This window comes from Oenanthe melanoleuca, chromosome 1 (genome assembly GCF_029582105.1).
Source record: "Oenanthe melanoleuca isolate GR-GAL-2019-014 chromosome 1, OMel1.0, whole genome shotgun sequence".
In the NCBI taxonomy this organism is placed as follows: domain Eukaryota; kingdom Metazoa; phylum Chordata; class Aves; order Passeriformes; family Muscicapidae; genus Oenanthe; species Oenanthe melanoleuca.
This window is the reverse complement of record NC_079333.1, coordinates 79,583,148-79,605,992: the sequence shown is the minus strand read 5'-3', so window position 1 is coordinate 79,605,992 and position 22,845 is coordinate 79,583,148. Positions and strand designations below refer to the sequence as shown.

Genomic DNA, 22,845 nt, shown 5'->3' with positions numbered 1-22,845 from the left:
ACAGTAACCTGGGACACAGCCACAGCTATCCATTGTTTCCCCCTTAAAGAACCCCAGCATTAAGGCTGTGTATCACAGACTCTATGCTACCCAAAAAAACTACAAAAAAAGAGTGCATTTCCTTGTTGACCAGCAGTAATGTGATTCAGCAAACTTAGTGGTGACCAGGGATAATTTTTGTAGGCAAGGAGATGCTGAAAAGCCATATATTGCTTGAAAATGGAAAGGACATTAGTCAAAAATTACTATTAGCAATGCAAAACAGATTCTAGTATATTGTCACAAAATTAGCTGTATTATTTGTTTTACCTGATCTCAAGTTGCAGACTAACTTCTCTTGGTGTTCAGTCTGGCAAGACTCTCCAGCAGTAGAGAATCTGCTAAAGAGACCAAAAAAAGGCCAATATGATCTCATAGTATGTGATGACTCTGTGTTAAAATCTTAATCTGTATATTCATCATCTGCTTCAGGAAAAAAAACCCAAAAAAGAAAAATAAAAGAAAAAATATATGAGTCTGAAATGTAGAAATACACAGATGCCTGATTGAAATGGTTGTTTTACACATTAATCTGTTTCCCAACAGTTTACCAAGTCTATGAAAACATTTGTGCTGTCCCACTGCATAGGTAGTTGAGGATTTAAATAAGTTGCTGGAGGCAAGGGATACTTTCTGTGACAGTTCTGTCTCAAATGTGTATGAAAACATAGCCTCAGAGAGTGAACTCAGCAGTAAGGTATCCTTCCCTTTGTTTCTGTTGGATATAATGTAAGGAATTGAACAGTGTGGAAGGATTCATCTGTTATTCACAATTTTGTATGAGTATAGGTTAACCTAATCTTAACTAGGAACCGTTTTCAAGGCTTTATGCCAATTTTAAATAAGTTTCTAGGATCCCAAACACAGGATTTACAATCTTTCCTGATAGCAAACAAGAAAGGAGCTTTTAGAAAGCAATAGTATTTAAGTTCTTTTGTTCTCTTTATTTTCATATCTTAGAAATTATATTTTCAAGATCTTCTCTATAACCAACAGGTTTAAAAACCTGCTTTAAACGAGATACACTTCAATTTTGTCACAAAGGTAGGATTACAAAGCTTTGAGAGACACACAGACAATACAGTGAATCTCATTAAGAAGAAGGCTGTGAAAGTTTGGCTTTGTGTGTTTTGTCAAGCTTGCAATACCACCAAGACAAACAGATTCGAACCCACAATAGGAGAAATGCAGATGTGCACACAGAGAGCTCTTGCTTCCTTAAGATACCTTCTCAAGACCTGGGTAGGTTTCCAGGTCCTGATGTTTACTGAGAATTCCCTCTCTGTACTTTTGGGGCAATGCAGAAGAGTGTCAGACAAAAGGAGGAAAGGAGTTAGAGTCTTGTCTATGGGCATGGAAGCACTGAGCAATGTGGGAATAAGAGCCAGGTCATCCAGAGACACAGCCCATGCACGTGCTTTGCCCATCTGCCTGAGAACAGCATCACTGCCCCCCTGGGAAGGACAGCAGGGATCTGAAAGGCTCCTTGTGGGCTGCGTGTGCCCAGAAGTTATCGATACAGCAAGTCTCTTTCACCAAATTCCTTAGAATATAACCTTTACAAAGAAAATGGCTTTACTTTTCAGTTACCTAGATACCACTTCTGGAGATCACAAAACTTTGTATTAGGCTGTAATTAGATGTATTTCACAACATCCCCATGAGGGAAATCGCTAATTACAGCAGTTTGTTGAAATTAAGGTGAGTGTAGTCATGGCTGGTAGTAACTATGATACTATTGCAATCTTGTATTACTACACTTCGGGCTATGATTGTATCAAATCTTAGAAGCCAAGAGGGCTGGGTCTGGCTGGCAGATGAACAGACAATGAAGAACTGAACTACGCATTTGCGATTTCTTAGGAAGCTATGTGCTTATAAACCATAAATCACGTTAATTTGCTCAGGAATAGGTACTCTGGGGCTTTAGTGTCAGGAAACACCCTAGAGCACGAGAGGTTGTGTTATGCCAGAGAAATAAAACCTACAGCCTCTCCTGATCAGCTGTAGTTATACAAAAATCCTGTATTTTTGTGGGACTGATAAATTTTTTTTATTGCAGGATTACTATATTAGCCGTGGAAACATGGGAAAATCCCAACTCAGAAAGTTGCATTTGCTTTGTATCTTCTCATTAGAAATGTAAAACTAACTCCATTTTTCTTGCATTTGAATATCTTTCTGAAGCATTACTGCAGCAGTGGTGAGATACTTCCATTACAGAGCTGAGTGCATCTCAATAGGGAAGGAAGTCTCTTTACACACACAGACTACAAAGTTTTCTGATACAACAGGTAATCCAATAATTGATGTGAGATAACAATGTTCTGGTAACATAGTTTTAGGTTTTGTTAGTTTTAGATTAATTAAATGGTACTTTAGGTTTTTTTTAACAAAAATTTATCTAATGTTACTTTTTATTCCTTCTGTTTTTATTTTTTTTTTAATGGATGCACAGAAAGAGAAGCCTGGTTGCTAGAGGCTGCAGAATTTTGCTAATCTGTATTAAATACACAGGGATCTGGGACATCCAGAGAGTGAGCTAGACTCCTGCATTCACAAACAGCCTCAAACTGTCTGCATTGGATACACCATGTGTCCTGGTTTGAGACAAAATTTGAGAGGAAAGAGCGGATGCACAGAGGATTAGATGAAGATCAGCAAAACACTGCCTAAGTAACCCAGGAAAATGGCTCATAGAGCAAATCCACTTTTCAACTGAGACATAAAACTGTGCTTAAGGTGTTGAGGGCAGCTATTGACTTGAACTGTACCTTCAAAAGCTCAGATGAGGCTTCACTACTGCCCAGGCATAGGATTTTGTGGTACAGATGATGTCAAAAAGGGTGTTAGTCACCCCTCCTCTTTAGCAACCATTTATGAGCAATTGGTTTCACTTCCTCCTTCCTGCTGTCCTCAGGGCCCTGAGCTGGACAAGCCTTTCAGCCTGCTCCACTGGCAGGGCACTGCTCTGCCACATTCCTCATCTCTTCTGTTCCTATAGCAGGAATGTCACCCTTTGTTTAACACAAAATGTCTCTGAAGTTTTGTTAGTGGGTATGGGCTGGGTGTGGGTGGGCAGGTGCTGGCTGCACAGGTGGTCTCTGTGTGGAAACAGGGCTGTCCCATGCTGGACACAGTCCCTTCCACACAGCTCCAACAGACCCACCACGGGAATGGCTGAGCCCCACTGGTAACACCAGTGGCACCTCTGGGAAAACATATTTAAGAAAGGGCAAAACCACTATGCACCAGTAAGAGAGAGAGGAGTGAGGAGAAGAAAGTGGGGAATACCTCTGTGAACAGCAAGGTCAAAAAAGGAGGAGGAGATGGAGGTGCTGCAGGTGCTGGAGCAAGGATTTCCCTGTGGCCCATGTAAAGGACCACAATGGGTGCAAATATCCACAGTATAGCCCATGGGGGACCCCACAATAGAGCAGGTGGATACTTTCTGAAGGAACTGAAGAAAGCATTAGAGACATTTTTTAAGTATTTCGCCTCAACCACAGGAATCAAATCTGCAAAATCTCGGGAAAAATGTTTACAACTGGTCAGACAGTCTGATAAAAAAAAGTGTGGGTTTTTCCTCTGGGGAAAAATCCAGCCAAAGGAAACCAAGCCAAATAACAAACTCACAAACCACAACCTAACAGAGGAAACCCGACTATTTGCAAAGGGAGGCACAAAGCAGCAGAATGCTGGGGGTTCTCATGCCGCCACTTGCCGCTTCTGCTGCTCTGGAACACTTGCAAGAGGCCAGGTGCTCTGGGGCAGTCCTCTCAGTGCTCGGAGCTCTCCCGAGGGGACCGCGCCCGTGTATCCCTAAGAAAATGACATGATTCAGGATTCGTCGGTTTGTATTTACACGCCGTACCAGGCGTTTTGCCTCCGACTTCCACAGCTGAACCCGCACACGGCTCCGGGAGGGACACAGGTTCCACCTCGGAGGAGCGCTGGGTCCGGGAGCAGCCGCCGCCTCCTCCGAGCCGCTCCGGAGGGACGGGCTGGGGTGAGCCCTCCGCGGGGCAGGGAGCGGCGGCGGACACGGAACCCCGCGGGGCGAGGGAGCGGTGCTGGTCACGGAACCCCGCGGGGCGAGGGAGCGGTGCTGGTCACGGAACCCCGCGGGGCGAGGGAGCGGTGGCGGTCACGGACCCTCCGCGGGGCGAGGGAGCGGTGCTGGTCACGGAACCCCGCGGGGCGAGGGAGCGATGCTGGTCACGGAACCCTGCGGGGCGAGGGAGCGGTGGCGGACACGGAACCCCGCGGGGCGAAGGAGCGGTGGCGGACACGGAACCCCGCGGGGCGAGGGAGCGGTGGCGGACACGGAACCCCGCGGGGCGAGGGAGCGGTGGCGGTCACGGACCCTCCGCGGGGCGAGGGAGCGGTGCTGGTCACAGACACCCCGCGCTGCCCCGCTGCTCCCCGGCCCCCAGCCCCGCCGCCTCCGGCGCCGCCCCGCCCGCTGCCGGGCACCGCCCCGTCCAGGCGCCTCCGCGGGCCGGAGGCGATGGTTGGAGCAGCACTGGGCGGGGAAGGGGAAGGGAAAGGCGGGGGGAAATGTCGCGGTCGCCCCGGGAGACGGGGGAAAACCGGAAGCCGGCGGGGCGGGGCGGCGCGGCGCTGGCGAGCCCTTCCCCGCCGCCAGCCTCTCCCCGCCGGGCGGCGGCAGCAGCGCCATGGGCTGCTTCTTCTCCCGCCGCAGGAAGCCGGCCCAGGGCGGCCAGCAACAGCTGCAGGGAGCCGGGCAGGATGCGGCGGCCGGCGAGCAGAAGGCGCCGCAGTACAGCTGGGACCTGCGAGCCAAGGTACCGCCCCGGCCGGGGCTGGGGTATCGCCCCTCTCCGCGGGCGGCGGCTCGCCCGCTCCTGCCGCCCGGGGTTTAAGCGGGGTGTGTGCCCCAGGGAGCACGCCTTCCCCGGTCTGCGCGGTTCAGGGCGTTTATTTGAACAATTAAAAAGTGTCTAGCCTAAGGATTTTACCAGGCGGTCTCAGATTGTGCAAGCGGAGAGGGCGGCGCGCTGCCGGCGGTGCGAGGGTCGGTCCCCGGTGCGGGGCTGCTCCCGGTGGGACAGCGCCCCGTGGGCAAGCAGCTGGGCTGTGACAGTCCCCACGGGTGTCTGCCTGCCCTCGGGATTCCTGGTACAGCGCGGAGTCCCCTGGGTGCGTGCTTCGCTGGAGCAAGCTGGGATTAATGGCTGGGGATGTATGCCCGGGCGAGTCCCGCACCTGGCATTGCAGGAGGCACAAAACGAGTGCGGTGTGTCCTGACTGGCTATATTGATTCTTTCTGCTTGGGTGTTTGCGCTGTTGGGATTTTTTTTTTTTTTTTTTTTTCCTTTAAGAGGAAGTAGAACTAGCTTATAGCCCTTAAAATGACAAATGACGACAAACCGTTCCCCATACCGTTTCCAGAGCTCCTGGAGGACTCAAGCAGGAAAGCATTTAAATGCTGGATAAAATGTATTTCTTCCTAGCCTCATTTCAAGTTTCACTTCCTAAATATATAATGACATTGTAGCTCTACTAGGCCTCTCTTCCTCTCCTCTCCAGCTGCCTTCAGGTGGAGGAAGAAGAAACTGGGGCGATAAACTCAGTTGATGTGGTTTCAGCAAATAAAATCCTCAAACCTTTAGGCCATGTTTTACAAGTATGGAAAAGAAAATGTGTGAACTTATTCGAATGTTTATCTTGCTTATTTTTTAAACTTGGCCAGGTGCTTTAGGGTGTCCCTTAAGTCTTCCAAGTAGATTAAGATGGAGATGAGCTAGAGACTGTGTGCATGGCCTGGAGGAATCAGTTCCTAGAGGATAAAGATGAGCAATCTGTGTTGGGCTTGTTGCTGTGACTGGATATTTAGGGAGCAGAGAAGGGGAGGATAACAGCCTGTCACTTATATGGAGACTGTTCTCACAGCAGGAGGGGCTGTAGTGAAGCCATATTCTGGAGTGATAGAACAAAACTTAGTCTGTCTAAAAGTAAATTACTAAATCAGCCTTTGGAATAAGATTTTTTAATTTTAGAGCAAATTCACCAGTTAAAGCTCAACAGCTAAAGCTTACCCCCATCTACTTATATACAGCTAACTTTGAAAAGTAAAAGAAGGAAAGTCAGGGCATAGAAAGACTTGATTCAGAGAATAGCTGGCCTTGTTGCTAAGGAGATGATTGTTGTTAACTTGCTGGAAGTAGGCTCAAGCTAACATATGAAACTGTTATAGCACCAACAATCTATCTCTGTGGAGTAAAAAAAGCCAGAGTCATGTATTGCATGTAAAACTTCTCCCTTCCTATAAAAGACTCTTTGAAACCAGAAGAATCAGTGAATTTGGGCTGTGCTAGTGAACTGTGTAAACCATCAAATTAGCTGCTTCATTTTGTACTGTACAGCCCAAGAATGGCTATCTAATGTCTAAGTTAATTTTTCTTGCTCTTTGCAGCCTTAATTTTCATTGGGCTTTTTGGGTGCAAGATTAATACATTAAATCAGGAAAGCACCAAGAGTGACCTTAGCTTAGGTGAAAGAGTACTGAGCACTTAGTGCACTGAATTTGTTGATCTCGGTTTGTATTGAGTGATGCCCTGTCAGTGTTAATGTAGTAACTTTAAATGTTGTTTGTGATACCTTGTCCTGTTGTCTATTGCTTTCTCATTTCTTATGCTTCACATTTATTAATTTATTTATTTCACAGTTTGTGTTTGTACACAAAGTTAAATGGAAGTCAGTTGGAAAACTTGTGGCATCAAGACTCCTTTTTTTTTCATCAAGTTATTTCATCAAGCATTGAATCATATTCTAAACTCTGAAAACCTCAACTCTGTCAACAGATGTGCTAAGTTGTTTTTTGGGTTGGGGATGTTTCTAATTTTAGACTTTCCTGCTTGGTGATGCAGTTGTGGTTATATAGTGCACTCTTAGAAGCAGGTTTGGCAATTGTCTGTAGTTTTTGTAAACTATGCTCTGTATGTTCTTACAGGTCTTGCTGCTCAGACACTCCAGCTGTCTTCCTGTAAACTAATGCCATGCTGACATGGCAGAAAAATGTAGGCACAGTTGTGTGCATATTTGTGTGATTTGGGATGTGTACTGAACCTGAGGAGTTCTTCCAACAAAACTATTTCTTCTGCTTCTGAAGGACATCATTGCTAGCTGAGCCTATTTTAATCATATTCTGATGGCAAAAGATGATTAGTATTGATACTGCCTGCTAGTGTAGCTCTAGACAAAGAGTAATATGATGATATCCCAGTGACCGTGTAACTCTTGTGTAATAGTCCCAAAAATGGACCATGTGGTAGAAAATTCTAAATTGAAAATATTATAAGATGCTGATAGTTGAATTGAAATTAAGGAAAGTATATGAATTTGAGAAGCCTTTTCAAATTTCTGTGTGGCTTTATCAAGTGATGACAGAAGTTTTACGGTATGCAGAATTTAATCAAATTTAGAGTGCATTGTAAATCTGGTGGAGTCTCTATAATGCTTACTGAGCCTTGGGTTCAGAAAACTGTGTGAAACATACTTAATGCACAGTAGAAGAACCAAAGGATGAGATTATCTTGAAAATAGAAAGGAGAAGGATGAGTATTCAGCTTCTTGCTGCTCTGGGATTCTCAATCCAGGAGTGTAAGTAGAGCACAGTTTATTTCAGAGTCTGATATTACTGCATTGCATCCTGAGGACTTGTTATGTCTTTTGATGTCTTTGGGCTGTCATGAGAGTCTTTTTCTGACCGAGTGTGGGAGAGGAGCTTGGTGGTGCCCAGTCCTTCTCAGCCTCCTTCAGCTAGCTTTCCACATGGATTGTTTTCCTTTCCCACTCTATGGCTAACAGCAGTAACTGAATGTGGGTATGTACAGACAGGAACTGGGGCTTTTGTGTCTTGTGATGGCAGATACACTCATGACCTCCACAGGAGAAGAAACAAAATAGCTGCATCATCTTTTTTTGCTGTTGTCTCATGTTCAAGTAAGTAGGATTAGATTAATTTTGATCAGTGACATTTAGAGCTTAGAGGGACTTTCCTTCCCAGATTTTTTTTTTATTTTAGGAGGAACCAGTAAAGTTTTGTTTTATGTCAACTGGCTCGCAACTTTACTGGTTTAATTGATAGGAAATATGCAGCGATCATTGTTATTGTGCTGTGTAGCTGTATTTAAACAGTTAAACAACCTCAAGAGGTTTAACTTTATGTCTAAATCATAGTCTTTTGTTAGTTACCTTCCATCTGAGGATTCTTCATGAATGGTCTGAGCTGACTCGGATATCTTGAATTGTCTAGATCTTGTTTAGGTAGCCTTTTTTTTTTTTTTTAATATTAATAAAATAACTTTTTTCTTTAAACAAGAAATTATTTTTTCTTTAAATCCAATGTATCTGCCTTATGCTTCCTGGTGCACCAGTTGAACTACTGCTGTATTTCTCAAAATGTGGTCAGATCAGCTGAGAAACAGTCAGAAGGTTGATGTTAAGCCATATTTCCAGTTAAATCAAATACAGGTCTGTGGCAGGTTCCTTTCTTCTTTCACTTTTTCTGTGTGCAGTATTTGACAGTGGTTTGCTGAATGTGAATAACTATTTTATGCTGTTATGGGCATTGTGGAAAAGCATCAAGATTCCCAAGAACAGAATGAAATGAGCATCCAGATTATTGTATTGGCCACTTTTAAAGTCAGGGTGTGCAGGAGATGCTCCAAAATGAAAAATGTTTGTTAGTGACAGGAACCTGCACTACTCTTTCCACCTTTTCTTGTGCAAGAATCTTGAAATCTACCCGTGGCTGAGTAACTTCAACAAGCAATCTCTAGAGGATATTGCAACTCATTACTTGAGGGCACCAAACCCATGCAAGTATGAATATGCAGAAGTGTCTAGGCCTGGGAAGGCACTTTTCTTTCTTATTTCCCTTATGTTAATTCCCCTGCTGACAAAAATAGTGCTTAAAGCTTCTTAAGTTGGCATGCTTACCCTATAGCTGCAGCTTTTAATGTCACTGGTCAGCAGCCAACTTTTGTATGTCATCAGCTACATATAAATTCATTTCTGAAATGACATCTTTAGTAACTTAGAGAGATAGGGGGTGATTTTTAGAGAATTATATTTAAAATTGAAGACCTTAGTGTAAGTGATTTAGAAACACTTTGCAAACTGTTTACTCAGCAGCCTAGACATGGGTAACTGGAGAAGAACTGTAACTTGTTAAGAACAGCAGTGACTTCTCATATTTGTAGGAACATGTCACTGTTGACTGAAACTCCTTCCCTGATGAACCCTTTGAAAAAGTCCTGCTAAGACATGAACTCATACCAGAAACACTTCAGATATTGAGATCCTTTGTGATTCTAGGTACAGTTATCACTAATAAATGTGAAGGTCTAGTACTTCCAAGCCTTCTTCCAAATGGGAGCTACTCAGTTTTGGTGCCAGTAAACTGGATAATGGTGGCTGAAGAGAGGTACGTCATGTGCAGCTTTCATATAGCCTCTGACCTTCTTGCAGGACAAGCAGGAAGGAAAGCTGCTTAATGCACCTTGCAGTTGTAACAGGATGTCCTAGAGCTGTAAACAGCCATCACAAACTCGTTTGCCTTCACTTCTCTCCTTTTGTTTGTTCTTTTAAAATCCTTGCTCCTTACAATTTGTCCTCTAGCCCTTTGTAACAGGCTCCTCACCGTTGTAATTGCTAATAACCCAAGATTAGGCTTCTGTGCCTGTTTTGAGAAGAAAAAAAATATTAGCCCTGTTAGAAGGGCTAACTTTTTCATTATCACATCTGGTTATTTTTAGGTCATTCTATGGAGTAATTCCCGAGCATGCACATAGCCACTTCAGTTAGAAGGTTTCATCTCCTGAGCTGTGCTAATATCTATTAATGTATGACTCTTATCTACTCTAAGAACTCTTTAAACTCAGCTGAAAAAATTGGAAGTTACTGCTATGAATACTGTCATCTTTTGAACTTATATCAGCCTGGGGAAAAAAAAAACCCATTAAAAAAAACTGGTAAGGGCTGGAGAGTAAAGTGTGTGTCTGGGTGAGATGGGTGGAAGTGGACAAAGTGGTTTTTTTTAACTTTATCCAAATACAAAAGACAAGCAGACAACAAATAGTTGAGTTTTCCTGACCTGCCACGTGCTTAAGTTTTTATAGCCAATGGAGGACCAAATGAATGGGCAGAGAAATGTATATAGCCCTGGTCATGGTTGTACAAGACTGCAGATGTTACTTTCTTCTGTGTCTTTTGGCTTTCCTAGCCTGCTTTTTTTGCTGTGTTGCCAAGACAGAGCTTAAGAACCAGTTAGTGTTCACTCTCAGGGGAGGGAAGGTGGTTGCACTGATTTAATATTAACCTGTTGATGATACCTGAAAACTTCAGAGATGGTGAATATGAACTAAGAAGGCCAATGGCATCCTGGCTTGTATCAAAAGTAGTGTGGCCAGCAGGACTAGGGCCATGACCTGTACTTGGCACTGTTGAGGTTGTACCTCAAATCCTGTATTTGATTAGTGGTAGGACAAGATGAAAAGGCCTCAAGTTGCTCCAGAGAAGGCTTAGATTGGACATTAGGAAAAATTTCTTAATGGAAGGAGCTGGAACAGGCATCCCAGGGAAGTGGTTGAGTCACCATTCCTGCAGGTATTTAAAAGATGTGTAGATGTGGCAGCTGGGGACATGGTTTAGTGGTGGACTTGGCAGTGTCAGGTTAATGGTTGCACATCATGGACTCAGAGGTCTTTTCCAATTTAAACTATTCTGTAAACCTATGAGCATATAAGATGCTGCTGGATGCATCCTCAAAATCATAGTTCTACCTTCAGGCCTGTTTCTCTGGTGTGTTTCTTTTACCCAGGAGAAGTGAAATATTTATATCTGCTATAGTCTTATATTCCCTCCTCTTAGGGACAATAACCCAGTGGGGAGAGAGAGTATCAAATCTATTTCATGTAGTCTCTCCAGTCTCTACTGCAGTGTTAATCAATAAATACTCCTAGTCTTTAAAAGGATATCTGCAAAAAATTAAAAGAAATGTACAAATTCCCTGGCACGGCCAACAAACTGAGAAGTTAAAGCTGTGTCAGGGTGGAACTGTTAGTTGTGGAAAATAGGCAAATAAAGAGGAATCTGATGATAAGCTCAACTTGTATCTTTTGCTTGATTACTGTTCTTACTCAAAAACTCTCACTTGAACCTGTCTATAAGCTGTGAGTTTGCTGACCAGTGTTTTTAACCTAGGCCTAAATAAAATTGTGAAATAAAGTTTGACACGTCCTTGCAAAGACCACTGGGTAGGATGAGCTAGTGCTGCTTCAGAGGCTTTGTAGAGCAGAGCAATTCAGAAACATGTGCTTAGGTTCCAAATTTTTAAAAAGCTGTAAGTTCTGGAAACACTGAACTTCTTATTCCTAAGAGAAGTAACTGTTCCTCTATGAATATCTTTTGAAAGCAGAAAGTCCCCATGGTTATTTAAAAAACCCAAAGACCTAACATTCAGAAATACACAAACATACATTAATGTTCTAGGAGATGCTTGCGAAGAATATGTCCAAAAGCAATTTTAATATTTATATTCTCAAGTAAAAGAGAGTATGAGTGTAAATAACTTGTGTATGGATCAAATATGTAACATTACTTGAGACTAAAGACCTTGGAGAGATTGAATCCAAAGCTTGCTGTGTGACTGAGTCTCCATGAGGTGTTCCTTATCTTTTGAGTCTCCCAATTTTATTTGTTACACTTCCAGCTAACTTCCCTGGATGTGTACTATTAAATATGATTGAGGAGAGAATTCTAGGAAGCAATCTTCATTGCCTCAACTTGCATTTTATTTGGAAGGTCGATCAGCTGCAAATCTTTCTTGTCTGAAGGTCATATATGTTCTATAGAATGGAATACATTTTATCAGCTGGTAGAGATTTTTAGTTTCATTTGACTGTTCCAGTCAAAAGCTACCTAGACTGCTTTCATGAATGTATAGTACTAGCCTGTTCTGGTTTATGCCTTTTGCTGGTCTCTAAATATTGTGTCAATGTTTGACATGCTAGGAAGAAGCATTTTGAGAAATTAGACTGCACTGAAACTGTAGTAATGCATGGTAACTGTTACAGCAAATTTTTAGGAGCCTCAAGGCTGATAATCAAACAGCAGGTTGGTGAAGTGGTCTTGTGTTAGCCATTCACTCGTACACTTCCAAGTGCTATTTTAATGAGCTTTCACAAGAGGGCAGAGTAGAATTTGCTCCAGGAATTGTAGTTGGCTTGAGACTTAAGTTATATCTAGAAATAAGCCAGCTCATATTCCTTTGGTTTTAGGACAGCATGGGCCATGTTATTAATTCTTTCCACCTGTATTACATCCATCCTAGGTGCTGTGTGGCTCATGAGTTGTTGCTGCCTAAAGGAAAGTCTCAGGGAAAGACACAGCCTCCCTCAAGTATTCTGCCCCAGTGAGAGGGATGCTGGAGTGTGGAGGAGATCTGCAATCGTGTCCCCTGTACCACCACTGCCAGTTTTTGCTTCTTGGACATAGCTAAAACAAACTTGTATGTTTTGTTAGCACAAAAATCTTGTCATTGTTAGCACAAGATAATGCTGTGGCACAGAGTAATGAGCTCTCTGTAGTTTGCAAACATAGAAGAGAAGATACTGCTTCACAGCAACAAGGTTTCCTTGCGAGGGCTTGAGGTATGGTAAAATATGACCAAGAAAGCTACTCAAAAAGGAAATACTGTGTATCTCTGGCTTTATGATTCTTTAAGTATGTTGGACAATTTATTTATTGCAGTTACTATTCTACCCAGAACCCTCATCCTTGTTGAAACAGTTCAGAGTTCACAGTTAAAACTAGCTCCCCTTGCCCCTTGATTAAAGGACAAGCTGAGTTGTTTTTTGGTTTTTTTTTTTTTTTTTTTAATTCCTGTGGAGCATCTCAGAAGTGTAGTCTCACTTCTTAGTTGCATCTGAATACTTCAATGGTACTTCAATCAGTTCAAATCAATGGGCATTTAGCATTATAATATTCTCTGCATTTGAAAACTTTAACCTATTTTTAAAATTTTATTCCTCCTTCAGATTGATCCCAAAGATTACACTTTCTCTGGACTTAAAAATGAAACTGTGGGTCGACTGCCTGGAAAAGTAGCAGGGCAACAATTTGTCATCCAGGACTGCGAGGACTGCAAAATCTACATATTTGACCATTCTGCTACAATCACAATTGACGACTGTGTCAATTGCCAAATCTTTTTGGGACCAATAAAAGGCAGTGTGTTTTTCCGTGACTGCAAAGATTGTAAATGTGTGGTTGCCTGCCAACAGTTCCGCACGCGGGACTGCAGAAAGCTGGAGGTGTTCTTGTGCTGTGCCACCCAGCCCATTATTGAGTCCTCCACAGGTATGAAATTTGGATGTTTCCAGTACTATTATCCTGAGCTTGCTCTGCAATTTAAAGATGCTGGTCTGAGTATCTTCAATAACACATGGAGCAACATCCACGACTTTACTCCTGTGTCTGGAGAAAATAACTGGGGCCTTTTGCCTGAAACTGCTGTAGTCCAAGATTATGTTCCTCTGCCCAGCTGTGAGGAGCTGAAAGCTGTAAGGGTTTCTACTGATGCTGCAAAGAGCATAATACCAATAACTCGAGGGCAGAGACAGAAAAACAGCGATGAATCGTGTTTGGCCGTGTTTTTTGCTGGTGACTACACAACTGCAAATGCCAGGAAGTTAATTGATGAGGTAAGCAACCTTTGTCTTCATTCAGGTTTTTCAGTTCCTAATTAAACTTTCCTCTGGACAGCCTCTGATTCTCCCTGAAGGGGAATATAGAGGCTCTGTTTGTCTACAGACTAACTGCATTGTTTAAAACCTTAAAGCAAGATAGGAGATTGAATCTCATTTGATCAGTCAGTTGCTTTACAGCTGACATCCTGTGAGTGGCACATCTATGCTCTAACAGTTCCAGTGTACTTTTCCATCATGGCACAGCAAAGCGATGCTCTGAAGAAAATGTGTAGTTGGTTTGATGAACTTGGTCGAATATAGAGTAAGTGACTGGCAATGCTTGTGAAAGGGACATAACAGATTAACTTGTTAGTTTATTGTCCCGAAAGTCTCAGCTAACAAAAGTCTGTCATGAAAGTTTCTCCAGTACTAACAGAAACTCTTAAAAAAAAAAAAAAAAGGTGCTAAAATATATCCCCTGTGTCATTTGGTGTTGGAACTTTTTTTCTGAAAGGGGCAGTGAATGTTTGTCATGGATGGTCAGGTGTCTTCAATGACTTAAACAGCTTTTTTTATTGGTCTTTTTTTTTTTTTTTTTTTTCCCCTTCTTAATTTTTTTTTTTTCTTCCTGTGAGAGAGCAGCTTCCAAGCTTGGCTGAGTTTGTACTTTACTGGGGCTAAAACCTGGGAGTGGCTGGCTGCTTTCACCATCCTGAAGTGCCAAGGATGTCACAGAGCAGAGCCAGTAACCATGGGCTACAGACACTGAGAGTGGTATCTGCAAAAGCTGCTGATCACAGTGTTCTCTAATCAATTAAACGTGTGGTGGAGCTCTTTCCCTTGGGTTTTTATCTGCAAGGAAAGAAAGCTGTAGGGTGTCCCCTTGCCTCCCCACTGCCCAGATGGACGTTTATGGGACTGAGTTATTTGGGTGAAGGGAGATAATGATACTTGTGAGTGGCTTCTTTTCTGATGAAGGAATAGCTACAGGAGGAGGGTAATAGATGTGTTCTCCTTTGTTAGTAGTTATTTAGAAGTTGGAGTTAAGAAGATGCCAAAGGACTAGTTAGTGAGTTTCTGTGGAAATCTAATGCGCTGTAGATTAATGGATGTTTTGGAAGTAAAAATGTATTTGCTTTTTTCCCCACATGCTTTTACTTTCATATTAGAATTGGAGTAAAAATGTGGGGGTGGGATGTGTATATATGTTTTCAAACGTTGTTAACTGTTGTTCCAAAACTGAAAACTTCAGCAGTGGAGAGATGAGAGTTTGAGCTAATGCTTGACTGAACTATTTAGACTATTGCAAACTAAAGAGAACTGACTGCTTGTTTCCAGATGCTGAATGCCTTTAACTCCCATTAGTTTCTGCATGTGAGGGATTGCGAGGAGAAACATATAACCCTGGGCCCTAATGTATAAAACAAAAACATTCACATTTATTCCTCTAGGTGCACTAGGGCAGAGGAGAAAATCTGGATGAATGGAATGAAAATAAACAGAAGTGTAGAAAAAGCAAATGGTTTCTGAAAAGGGCAGAAAGGGTCCCTTTGCTCTGAGACTTAATTCATATGCAAAAAATGAGTCTATGACAGTGTAATCTGGATACTCAAGTTGAACTCTGCTTTGGAAGCATTTTTAACATGAATTCTTTCTCTGTTAACAGATGACTAGTAAAGGTTTTCAGCTGGTACAGACTAAAGAAGTCTCAATGAACGCAGAGGATGCTCACAGAGTTTTCCAGCAGAGTGCATTAGAATTCATTCCACTGCTGGAAAAAGGTGAGTTTGTGTTTTCTTTGTCCTCTTGATATAGAAATCTGTCGCTAGAGAGTTCTGGAGAAGAAAGAGGAATGAAGAACAAATTTGTATTTCAAGGGCATAGTGTAAAACCTGTTGAGATGAGCTTTGGGAGTCTCAGTGAGGCCCTAAACCAGCCAAAACTCCTGAAGGCATCAGAAACGAGTTATTTCACACGTATTTTGTGTTTCTGCTCCCCCTCTAGTGGCCCAACCGCATAGCTCAAGAGCAGTGGCACATGCAGATCTGCCTAGAGTGGTCAAAAAAAGCTCATGCTTTTAGACTATTTCTAACTTGTCACCAGTGCTGCTCAACCACTGAGCTGTTCAGTGTTTCTGTATAAATTATTTAAGCAAATCAATATAGATGTACATAAAGCAGACAAGTGTTTAAAATTCTTCTTTATAACTTGTGTACTGCCAGAGTATTTCAAAAGTCTTTCTATTGATATGACCACTGTTGGGTTTGTATCTTCTTGCAGAAGTACTGACATCTTGTTATCTATTATATGCTAAAGCTCACTACATGTTCCCAAATTGGTAGCAACATGCAGGATTTTTCATGGTGACATGAGAGGTCTGTGATGCTCTTTGCAAGAACAGGACAAAAGTCATTGCACTTAAAAGATAATAGTCTAGCTTAGGGGTTATATTGCAGTCATGTGGGAAGAAATACCATGTTCAGAATGAAACCAGAGAAAGCAGATCTGCAAATGGTTGGTGAGAACAAGTCTAAAAATCAGACAATTCGCTATCTTGGGACTGAGGCAAAAATGCTTGAATGACTCAGTCCCACTCCAGATGTCTCTGAAATGGCTCACTATTTGAGCAGCCTAGTCTGACTCATTTCCATGATGCCTTTTACTCCTTAGCATTTTTGTGCTATTGCTGCCTTTCAAGAAGTAAAAACTGGAATCCTGACCAAATCTCTTAAAAAAAAATAAACGGCATGGAATTGCTGATAACCGTCTTTCTTTTTTTTGTCTTTTTTTTTTTTTTTTTTTTTTTTTTTTTTTTTTTGTTAATGTCTTTAAGTCTTTTTAATTCTTTATCTGCTGTTATGGGGCTGCTCAAGCAAAAAAAAATGCTTCTTGCAAGCTTCACAATTCCCTATGGGTTCAGCAATCTACTGTTTCAATGCCAAGCTTAAAAGCACTATTGATTTTAGATGAAACTATTTTCTAGGTCCAGTGGTTGCTTTGGAATTCAACGGAGATGGTGCTGTAGAACAATGTCAAAGCACTATAAATGAAGTTTTTAGTGGGACCAAGGTAAGCTGGTATATTGCTTTATTCACAGCAAATATCACAGAACGTCTGAGCTATTTCATGGTCGAGATACAGTGTTGACATACTACACAATCTTGTTAGGTTCATGGGTAGTAAAACTGGAATATGCTTTTGTTGTTGTTTTGGGGTTTTGTACTCAAAACATGAATTACTTGCTGGTAACAAGAAAGTTGTCATAGGAAAGAGAGTTCTAAATCCCCATATCCACTGAAGAATACAATATTTCCTTAAAAAACTGTTATTTCACATAATAGCAAAATCAAGTTCTATAGTTATAGCACAAAAAAAGTTTCACTTCAAGTCTTGGATTTAGTCACTTAACTTTGTGATGTCCTGTCTATTAAACCATGACAAAGATAATATGATGGCATTTCATCTTTTTTCCATGTTTACTTTTGCTGTGTAGGATACCACAGAATGCCTTCCTTCAAAGACATGTTCTTTTTTCTTCTGTCAGCTTCTTTCACTTTAGCTTCCTTACACTACACCTCCTCTTTCCTTGCTGTTCCCTTTCTCTAAATGGCAATGATTTTGAGAAAGTTTAGAAATTTAGAAATTGTAGAAATTTTAGAAAATTTAGAAATTTAGAGCACTCCTAGTGACAAACCCTGTGCTTTCAAGCAGCTGTTCAAAGACTAGAATGTCTTTGAGACATAGCATCCATGCAGCTCCTTGCTGTCTTTCAGTTCCTTTAAAAAGACTTACTTGGAGCTAGACTGCCCAACTGCTGGAATACAGTCATCTTGTAATAAGTCATCTTGTTTAATTTTTTGGTTGAGGCTAATGCTTGCATGCTAAGATGGGTGAAAAGCCACAGAGTTCTCTGTTACACACAACTGTTTGAGTATTTCCTAACACAGTTGTTGTTCATCTGCTGAAAGCTTTCAAAGGAGACTGTCCTGGAGCTTGGGCTTTAACACACATTGATAAATTTTGAAGAATGCAAAAGTAATTGAAGTAACTTTTTAATAGTCAGCTACTGGAGAAGCAATGAAGTTTTTTTGAGGGTAATACAGCATATAGAAATCTTTTTGCAAACTCTCATTTTCTGTTAAAGGAGAGGGTTTTGTGTATTATATAACTCTCCTGGAGAGAGTTGACTTTTCCAATCAAAATACATCAAAATAGACTAACTGAAGCTGTGATCCTGGAATAATGAAGCCTCACTGAAGGCAAGGGTTAATGCAGCCAGCATGTGTGCTAGGAAAGGGTGACAATAACAAATGGTGGATGCATCAGGGCTGAGAGAATACTAGGATTTGTTCTGTAACACAGTGGGAACCAACAGAGTTGTGTCTCCCATGAAATGCAAAACTAAAAATAAGCATTACTGATTCCAAATGAGCACGACTGCTTTTACTGATGCAGAACTATTTTCTCATTTAACAAAACAGGTTTTTGTATCAGAAAGCAAAGCTTCAGCATCTCAAGATGTAGACAATTTCTACAATTTTGCTGACATGCAGATGGGAATGTGAAGTTTAGCATGAAGGTGCTCACGTACGGTTTGTCTCAGCACTTGGATGTCACTTGGCTTGAGTATTGCAGCAGTTTTGTAATTTAGTTTTGTATTTCTCATATATCCCTTTTATAAAGCCACTTGTGTTTTTTAATACCACATTATCTGAACTGGAGTAAACTGCATAGGTAGCCATGTGCATTGTGTTTGAAACCTAAGTTTAACTTCAAAAACAATTGACCTTTTCTACTAACTTTTTTACAGTGATTTCTAAACCTCTATCGACACTTGAATGTTTCTTGACAACAACTAATGGTTATACATATTTTAAAAGTGCAATGCTGATCCAAGTTCCATGCAGTAGTAATTGTTATATCTCACTCAGACATATTGTTTAGAAAGTGTATTTATGTGAAACTTGCCCTTCAAAATTTTCCCACATGCAAATTTTTCTTCACTGGGGGTCTAGGAAGGAAGCTGTAGTTGTTGACTTCTTCTGAAAGCTTAGTCTGAAATAAATTTTCCTTGTAGCATGCTTTCAAAAGCAGTTTTGACTTTGGCTTACTCTGCTTCAGCACACGTTTTGAATAAAGTTGTTTGCAGCAGCACTTATGGTAAGAGTTGTCACAGCAGCATTCTGGTAAGTGAGCACTTGCCAGGCTTTCAGCTTTAGGGTGAATCTTGAGCATGAGTACTCTGCTGAAGCTACTCTAAGGTCTGCTTAGGTTCTTTGGCAATACAGCTGCCTCTGGCATTGCCAGCTTACACATGGGGAGGTTTCTTTGCACTTGGAGCAATAAACCTCTGGCATGTTGTTTGCTAGAAGGGATGCAGCCAGCAGTCAGCAAAAGACTTTGATGGCATTAAAAACCCCAGGAAAAGGCTTTTACATGCAGAAGTAATAAAGAAAGTGCTGTAAAGTGCTACACACTGCCATAGGATTTATTTTGTATTAATTCTAAGATAGACTGAAGAAGTGCTACCAGCATTTTGTGAGATTCATTTGAATAGTGTTCACTAATAATGCTTATTGCTAAATAATGTGTATTTTTTAGAATGAAAATCTATATGGGTATTAAATACATGATTGATTTATTTTTGCATATTATGTCCTGATTTTTCTACATGAACTTAGAGCTTAAGTCCAGGTTTACAAGCCCTCTGTAATACTTGAACCAATTGTGCATGCAGACACACAAAACCAAATTTCATAATTAAAACATAGCTTGCCAGTTTGCATAGCCTGTACAATTCATTGAATGAATTGGGCATGTGTTGAGGTGCTAAAGCAATTTCCTCATTATGGTCATCCATCAAAAGGGAAGATCTTGCAAATCTTAACTGAAAATGAGTCTTGAGTCATCAGTTTCACAGCTCTGGAGCTCCAAAGTGGGTGGCTAAAAACACATCTCTAATTTTTTTTTTTTTTTTTGAGTTAGCACATGAAATAATCTCTTCTTCTGAAATTCATAATTCTGTAATGCCCAAGAGAGGTTCTAAACTGTCATTTTGTTGCTACTGGGCAAATGCTTGCTGTTAGTTTAAACTAGAGAATGGGTTCTTAGGACTTCTTGTTGTAGTTATGCATAGATTAAATATGGAAGAATATCTCCTGAATAAACAAAGCCATTGGTGTACTGGAGGTAAGAAAATTTCTACTTCTTTGAAATGTTTTTATTTGACAAAGTGAAAGAAAATCAAGCCAGTACCAGAATCCAACTGGTAGCAGAAATTACCACTTACTTGTACTTAGCCAGCAAGGATTTTTTTTTTTTTTTGGTAAGTGTGAAGTGAGATTGTAAAAAGTACTAAAATTTTTATCTTGCTTTACAAAGTGCTACCACAGCTCATCAGTCAACATTTACAGGAATTAATCTAGACAAGTACAGTAAATGTTTTATTTTGGTATGGACAGTACATTGAAATTGTATAATGTACTTCAGAGCCATCATTGTGGGATTTGTATCAGCAGTATATATACCAAACTACCTTGGTCTCTAAACTTTTACATATAATATTTCCAAAGTTACATGCTGACACTTGATTATGAGTATGTTTATAGCTTATTTTTTGTATCATCAACCTGCTCTGGAAACAAAGTGCTAACTGGACTTTTTTGGCTCCTTTTGCTGGAGGACAGGCTGATTAATTGAAAATTAATCTAGGCTTGAAACAGTGGAATAATTTTTCTACATGCTTGGAAAGAGCAGTGTTGCTTTTTGTTTTTAACATGGATGGTCTGTTTACCAACATCAAGAATTTTTAATTAAAAAATCCCTAAATAATGAAGGAACTTCTCAATACAATTATTTATCTATCTTTTCATTTCCATTTCTTGCTAACAGAAGCTTAAGAAGCTAACTTCTAGCTTAAGAGTCAGGAATTCTTTGCATTACAGAATGGTACGTGTTTCATGTATTCTTTGTACATTTCTTGTGTAGCTTTTAATGTAATTTGTATTACACTGTGAATGTGATTCATAATAAACATTTGAAATATTTGAACTCTGGACTCTGAAGACTTTTTAAAATTATAGTATATTGAAAATATAATTACATTTCATTAGGTATAAAAACTGATTTCCATGTTTAAATAGGGACATATCTTGAAATAGATACTCATAGCTAATCAAAAATAAGCATTAACTCTCTAGGCATTCATCCTCTGAAAAAGGTGATTTTTTGACAGCAGAGATTTTTCCTCAGTCAGAGATTGTGCTGGTTATAGTAATTTAGAAAGCAGATCCATTTAATATCTGAAAACCGGTAAAATCCTCCTGAAAATAGGTAAACATTTAATAAATTTCCAAACGTGGCTTTAAACTGGTCAGAAACGTGACTCTTCCAAGCAGAGATGGTCTAGGGTACTCTCACTAAGCATAAATGTTTGGAAAGAACATAAAGTACTGTATCAATACAATTGTCTTTTGAATATATTGAATAACATTGTGAAGCTTTAAAGTATCAAAGCTTTTGGTTTACCTTTAGCTATTATTGTACAATTTTACAGTTTAAAAACCATCTTGCTACCCTAGTTGGATACAAGTTGCCTAATAATATTTTTTATGTAGTGTCTGAGACATAGCAAAGCTGCCCTTAAATATTTTCACCATTTTTACCAATCCCTTCTTCAAATATGAACGTGAAGAAGTATCCAGTGCCCCAGTTGCTAGAGGATCACCCACTTTCTTTTGTCATATCTAATGTACATGAATTTTTGCATGACTTTAATCCACATGCCAGGCTGCACTTACATAACTTGGATAGATTTTTTTCAATTCCCTAAAGCAGCCTTAACCTTTTATTACAAAATATATGCTTAAGTCATTCTGACTAATAAGGGAAAAAAAAAAGTTATACTGACTTAAGCATGAGTAGAACTCTGTAGCTGAATATTTTCTTATTTAAATGCTGATTTTTAAGTATTTAGATTTTATTAATACAAAATTAAGCATTCTGCACAAATTTAAATCAGCGTTGTTAATACGATCTTCCAAAAGATGTTGATTACACAGGCTGTTTTCCCAAAAATTTAATGCAGGTTATAGTGAAATAAATCCTTTAATACCTAGGAGCAGCCCAATTGCCTGCCTGATTAGTTGCTAAACTCTTGGTCTTTTGCTATCAAGTTCCTTGTTGACTCATTGGGACCTTTGTGCCATTTCTTTTTTGAATTAATGAGTAAGCCTCCTGAACCCACAAGGGTGACAGGTCTTTGGAGGTCTGCAGGAAGATATCTTCCAAGGCATGTTTAAATCTGATGAAAAACATGTAAATTTTAGTCAAACAGTTAAAAAAGCTATGAATAAGATTGCAAGAATTGTCTCTAGCATCCATGGATTTGAGTGGGATGGTGCAACTGGCTGTAACACTTCCTGAAGGTGTGTGTTGTAGCTCTGCATTTTGCTGCAGTAAATGTTGGAAGAGCTCTGGGATTCTACCCCATTCCCTGGGCATTGACTGCAGGGCTTGCAGTATGAGCTACAGGAATTTGCTGAGGACAACAATTTCTGAAAAGTAATCATTTGCTGTATTGCCCTCCTGGATGTTTTTCTTAAAGCTGTCTATTCTGAGCTCTGTCTCTCAACACAATCATCTACATATGGCAAACCTTGCAAACATCAAACCTGGTAGAAACAGGATGTGCAGGAGGATTAGCTGAATGCCTGGGAGTCATGGAGTGTTAACAGTCCAGATATAATATCTTGGTGTCCAGTTTGGTACAAAGATGCTTTTTACTGCTTTAACCTTTTCAAAATACCCAGTTGCTGTAAGACTGTTGCTGGTAATGTTTGTGGTCAGAGTCTTCCTGAGGCGCATCTAGTCATCACTGCTTATGACTAAGAGAGAAGAAAAGGAGGGGGAAGTGAGAGAAGCTTTTAAAAAAACTCTGAAGTTTTCTGAGTACAGAAAGAAAAATGTGCAACTGCTCTTTTTTTTTTTTTTTTTTTTTTTTTAATGAATTTAGTGATAATCCCCAGCTATGTACAATTTTGTGGCCAGAGTATCTGTGTATTTTCCCAGAATGTATATTAAGCAATGT

General features: G+C 40.5%; 1 protein-coding gene across 1 annotated transcript; it reads left to right on the top strand.

Annotated features, from left to right (window-relative positions):
• The first annotated feature begins 4,646 nt into the window (after window positions 1-4,646).
• RP2 (RP2 activator of ARL3 GTPase) lies at window positions 4,647-20,807 on the top strand. The gene is made up of 5 exons (XM_056498998.1): window positions 4,647-4,847; window positions 13,107-13,772; window positions 15,424-15,538; window positions 16,741-16,826; window positions 18,239-20,807. Exons 1-5 carry the CDS (start codon window positions 4,719-4,721, stop codon window positions 18,320-18,322), a joined length of 1,080 nt encoding a protein of 359 aa, XP_056354973.1. The 5' UTR covers window positions 4,647-4,718; the 3' UTR covers window positions 18,323-20,807.
• Window positions 20,808-22,845: the final 2,038 nt, after the last annotated feature.

Coding starts and splice junctions, on each gene's coding strand:
- RP2 (XM_056498998.1), top strand. CDS start 4,719: ATGGGCTGCTTCTTCTCCCGCCGCAGGAAGCCGGCCCAGGGCGGCCAG. Junction 4,848..13,106: donor GCTGGGACCTGCGAGCCAAG/GTACCGCCCCGG, acceptor TTCCTCCTTCAG/ATTGATCCCAAAGATTACAC. Junction 13,773..15,423: donor CCAGGAAGTTAATTGATGAG/GTAAGCAACCTT, acceptor CTCTGTTAACAG/ATGACTAGTAAAGGTTTTCA.